The sequence below is a fragment of the Mustela nigripes genome, chromosome 5 (assembly GCF_022355385.1).
Source record: "Mustela nigripes isolate SB6536 chromosome 5, MUSNIG.SB6536, whole genome shotgun sequence".
Lineage (NCBI taxonomy): Eukaryota > Metazoa > Chordata > Mammalia > Carnivora > Mustelidae > Mustela > Mustela nigripes.
Genome location: NC_081561.1, coordinates 30,316,220 through 30,321,662, shown reverse-complemented (window position 1 = coordinate 30,321,662; position 5,443 = coordinate 30,316,220). Strand labels below are relative to the sequence as shown.

General features: G+C 45.5%; 1 protein-coding gene across 2 annotated transcripts; it reads right to left on the bottom strand.

The window, feature by feature from the left end:
- Nucleotides 1–346: 346 nt before the first annotated feature.
- Nucleotides 347–2,641, bottom strand: LOC132017854 (HLA class II histocompatibility antigen, DQ beta 2 chain-like). Of its 2 annotated transcripts, none has more exons than XM_059399964.1 (2): nt 2,448–2,641; nt 347–972 (listed from the first exon to the last, which is right to left on the bottom strand). In XM_059399964.1, the coding sequence occupies exons 1-2, from the start codon at nt 2,542–2,544 to the stop codon at nt 362–364; spliced, it is 708 nt and encodes a 235-aa protein (XP_059255947.1). In that variant the 5' UTR covers nt 2,545–2,641; the 3' UTR covers nt 347–361. The 2 variants fall into 2 exon arrangements, with proteins under 2 accessions (XP_059255947.1, XP_059255949.1); XM_059399966.1 differs by having other exon boundaries at nt 347–969; nt 2,448–2,638.
- Nucleotides 2,642–5,443: the final 2,802 nt, after the last annotated feature.

Below are 5,443 nucleotides of genomic sequence, written 5' to 3'. Positions count from 1 at the left end.
ACTCTTAATCTCACAAAACAAACTGAGGGTTGCAGGGGGGGAGGGGGTTTGGGAGAAGGGGGTGGGATTATGGACATTGGGGAGGGTATGTGCTTTGGTGAGTGCTGTGAAGTGTGTAAACCTGGTGATTCACAGACCTGTACCCTTGGGGATAAAAATATATGTTTATAAAAAATAAAAAATTAAAAAAAAAATTTCTAAATAAAAAAAAAAAGAAAACAGCCTTAAGATGAATCATAATTTGAAACCAAGAAGTCAGAATTTGTCATGTGACGACTCTAACATATTTACCACGTGTACCAGGCATCCTCCCCAGACCGGTTCGAGCTCACTAAGCTGCACTGGGGCAGGGATGGGGGGCTCACTGGGCTCTGCTCAGGGAAAAGTGTGGAGGGAGGAAGCAAACACACTTATGGTGGCGGGGGGGGGGGGGGTGCACAGAAATGGTGGAAACCGCAGAGGAAGCTGCCCCTCTGGATGGATCTGCCCACCTAACAGTGCAGAGCTGTGAGGTCCATCCCCTCGCTCTGCACAGCCCCTCCACCACCGGACCGCCCCCACCTCCTGTCCCGGCCTCCCCATTCTCCCAGCCTCCCAGCGCTAGAGGCGGCTGCAACACGGTTCGGTCTGCCCCTCCCCACCGAGTGACTGCCTGGCTGAAGGGGGACGACCACGGAGGGCGAATGGCCTGGCCCTCACCTCTCTGATGCAGGATAATTCTCTCGTGAATCTCGTAGTTGTGTCTGCACACGGTGTCCACCTCGGCCTGCGTCCGCTCCACGATGTCCTTCTGACTGTTCCAGTACTCAGCGTCCGGCCGCCCCAGCTCGGTCAGCGCCAGGTACTTCCCCACGTCGCTGTCGAAGCGCGCGCACTCCTCCCGGTTATAGATGTATCTGGTCACGAGCCGCACCCGCTTCGTCCCGTTGGTGAAGTAGCACTCGCCCTTAAACTGGACCACGAAATCCTCTGCTGGGAAGCACCGTGGGTCAGTCAGATCCCCACCGCTCAGCCCAACCGACAGCCACCGCCCAGCGGGTCTTGTGGGGCACTGGCAGGCGGCCTGATAAACCCAAAGGCCTCCCGCCTTGGATTCCTGTCACCCCTGCCCTGAGCATCCTCCTTCCCAGGCCTGCCTGCCCTCCCCAGGGCTTCCAGAACCGCCTTCATACAGGGAGGGGAGCGAAGAAAGCCCCTCTTTAGGTACAACCCCTGCGACCTCTGAGCCCTGCCTGAGCCTGAGAACTGAGGAAAACAGGGCAGTCTCGCTGATTTTACATCCATCCCTGTGTTCAGATAAGGACATTCTCATATGAAGTCCCAATTTACATAGAACTCCAGGGAACCTCAGAGACAAATGTCTGCCTAAACACAAGAGTTCAAGGGAATGAGCAGAAAGATTCACCTCCTCCTGAAAAGCATATTCTCTTGGTCCCCTGCAAAGGGCCTTCCTTCTAGTGCCTGGGTTTACCCTGAGTTTCTGTCACACCCACCCAACTGCACTATGAGGATTGCTCACTCCTCCCGGGCTAGAAGGGACACACACCTTCCACGTCCTAGAAAGAAGCATTTTATTAACAGAAAGAATACGGTCTTTTGAATGAGATAAAATAGATTTCCAGTTAAACCCTGCCACTTACCAATTCGAGTAGATTACTAAACGGAATAGCTATGTTATACATAAAATTTGTAAACCGGAAGTTGTAATCGCTACACGTTGCTTTGTTAGGAAGATCCAGAGAGAATTCGTATGAAGATACTAATCTTGTGGCTGAAATTGTTTCTCAGTATATGCTATTTCCTCTTCTTTACATTCTCCTTTCTCCTAAATTCAGTACCCTTCAATTCAAGTCTCTGAATTCCACACAAGTTACTATCTAACCATAAACTAGTGATACTTGAAGTTAAAACTCCTGTCTGTGGTCACCCCGTCAGCTTCACTCAAATACCAGGAGTCTGCATCCATTCACACCCCACTCAGAATCAGGAATGTAGAGTCCTTTTAGTCAAATACAAAGAGTACAGAGACCATCACTGTCCCATATTTCTCCAACACAGAATCTCATAGTATGTGGCCTCTACAAGGTCTTGGGGGACCCTGAAATGAAAAATCCTGCTGTGGTTTTATTTTCTTACTTTCAAAATATCCTTATTTCCAAAAATAACCTGAATGTCACTTTGTATGAATGTCAGTGGTAGCAGATGCATGTTTTGTTTCCTCCTCCCCATTATAATATCCCCAGGATGGTTTGAGCCCCGGGGATAGGGATTGTCCTCATCCTTAGAGGTGGCAATGAGAATGTAACACAGCTGTCTACCCCAAAGAGAGAAAACCTATAGAAAGACTATATTCTGAGATCATAGAACCTTCCACACTCTAGCCCAAAGGTCCTTCAGAGCCGCCTCCCCAGAGAGGTGGCTCTGGGGAGCAGATGCCCTGCACTTACGTGGAGAGTCTCTGCCCTCAGCCACTGGGACGCTCAGCACCACCAAGGTCATCATCACAGCTGCTGACCAGAGGCCTCTGGGGATCCACAGAGCCATCTTCCCAGACAGCACTGGGAACAAGGGAAAAGAAATAGTAGTCAACGCAGCTCCCACCTGGTGGTTCTGAGTACTCACTTCAGAGAATAAAACCTGTGAGGGCTTACATACACAGTAGGATTGGAGAGTCCCTAGGGAGGGAACCAATCAGCACTAGAGCAAAAGTACCTCATCTGTTTCTGGGCAGAGATTTTTTATGAAGGTTCTCAGTTTTTAGTAAGGTTCTCAGTCCTAGGTTAGAGTCCCTAGAAAGTGAACCAATCACCACCAGAACTGAAATTCCTCACCTGTCTCTGGGCAGACAGTTTTTATGAGAGTTCTTAGTCCAATTATTTATGAAGGTTCTCAGCCTGGCAGTATGTCTTCATCAAATTACACTAGATGAACTTTTGAGGTGAAGATTTTCTCCTAGTTACAGTAAGTCTAGAGATTGAATGCCTCAGAGATTAAAGAACTGAATGAAAAATGACTCAAGCGAAGACATCTTTGTGACATTAAGGATTTTTAGTTTGTATGCCTGGGATTTTTAGTAGGAAATCATATTTCAGGGAATACAAAATTATTGTCTCAGAGATGGCTACTTCTATTACCTTAGACACTCTGAAGAGCCTTAAGTTGTGGTGGGAAGAGCATAGTTCTTAGGAGGGAAAGGTTTTGACCTGTAGTTCTACTACTAATAGGCTTTATGAGAATCAGTGAATTACTGAACCTCTGGATCACATTTCATGAATTTTATGTCCAGGTCATCTTATACACAAACTTAAGACTAATATGACTTCCTTAATATTGCAAAATGTTCCTCAGCTACCATGTGCAACTTTTGGGAATACCAGGTTAATATGGAGAGCAAGAAAACAAGTTGAGAAGAAAAAAAAAAAGTGACACCCAGTCCTGTGGGCATGTGATTCTTCATTATGCAAGAGTCTTTTATATTTGTGCTTTCTGAATGAAAGTATTTTAAAAGTTAAGTTCACTTTTAAGTATAGCCATCCTATGTCAGCAAAGGTGCAATCCAAAACATTCACAGAAGTCAGACTCCATCACCTTTAGTTACAAGGGTAGAGAGCAAAAAATGTGGAGAAGCATTTCCTGGGGACTGAATGGAATTAATGAGGGAGCAGATGTTAGAGTTATAGATTGTGCACAGATGTGGCACTTACTGGGCCAGTCCTACGTTATCAAACTGTGAATGGCAACAATATCGATGTGTCTTTTTAACAGATCTATTAATTACCAGGCTCCTCTCACTCATGACTAGGGTGAGTGTTACATGGTTATAGCAATTACAACAGTGGGTGGCAAACATTGATAAACAAAACATCAAGTATCTCCCTCTCTTTCTCCCTCCTTCTATCTCTTCCCTATATTTTGTGTCCTTTTATAACAGAGGCTGGGATACCAAAGCAGAATATAAGGAGTTTACCAGGTAAAAAGAGATAGAGCAGAGACACAAGAAGTTTCCATTGGTGGCACATGAAAGCCGTGAGTCAGCTCAGTATTCTGTACTAGGTGCATGGTTCCAGAGCACCTGAGACTTAGTGCCTGGGCTTCCACTAGCAGTGGTGTACTTAGGATCAGAATAAGAAGGGTCTCCATGGTAGGATGGAAGGAGAAAGGAGGGACATCAGAGCTGGAATAGGGTTGGGGAGGCAAGGAAGCATGGTCAAAAGGGGACCTGGAAGGTACATTAGTCCCCTTAAGCCCCATCTCAGTGTCCCTCAGAATAAATGGAGAAGTCTGGCTCAAACCTTCCCTCTTGTCTTAAGGGGAAATTCTCTCCACTCTGTTGTGGGGCTGTGTGTAGAGGCTGAATCAGACCTGCTCATTGCCCAGTCTCACAGGCCTCTTCGCACTTTCCAATGAGCAACAAAATTGTCAGCTTAGAACCCTTTTTCTGATTGGCTAAAACCTTATCTGCAGGGCTCTGGCTTCTGTCAGCTGCCTCCCCCTGAGCCAGTCAGCATTCTCCACATTTCCTAGAGCTCTCTCTATGGTCCTCATACTCTGCTGCATTACTCAGGGAAGCCACTGCTGGCCTGGCCTAAGAGGAAAGCAACTCAGACAACTGATTCCAGGTGCTTATCTCAGTCTCCCTCTTGGGTCTCTGTGGAGGCAGAGCACTTGGGATGAAGGCAGTATGTACGCCATGTGGGTAGATGGTGCAATATAGAAATGGTCATGAAATGGGCCAGACTCCGTAAAAATATTCTTCCCAGGGGACATCCTTTGTTCCCCCAGAAAGAAAGATAAAATTTTTGTACTCTCTATAGCAATTTAGGGAGAAGTTATCATCCCTGGTCAGCATCCCTTGGGAAAGTTTCTTGGTCAGTGTAGTTAATCGTAAGCATAATAATAACAATCATCTGTGACCAGAAGGGCCCCCCAGGACCCTATTCTGTTTTTAACTCAGGAATTTTAAAATGTTAAATATTCTGAAAGGTTCTGTGACTTCCTTAATGCCAGTAATAATATAAGAGAAATCCTGCCCCAGCATATTATTTCCCTTTAATAAAAATTTAGCAAGCAATTGTCCCTAATTTTCTCTAAGTCTTTATAAAGCTGCTTACATATGTCCCCAATATCAACCCAGTTATATGAATTTTCCATGACACAGATAAAGTAGGACCTTGCTCTTAGCACAGTTAATCTCTTTAAGGTCACATTTTAGAATCTGAAGAAGGAGTGGACTTAGTAGCACATCAGCCATGGATAAACCATTTCAGCTCTGAAAGACTTAGTTTGCCTCATCTGTAGAAGGAATACACACCTCACTGGACCACTGTCATGATAGATATAATACATATAAATTATATACAGATATAATTTGTAAAAGTCCTCTGTAATCTATGCTGAGTGACACACACATCAGTTCCTAATTTAATAGTGAGCACATTTATTT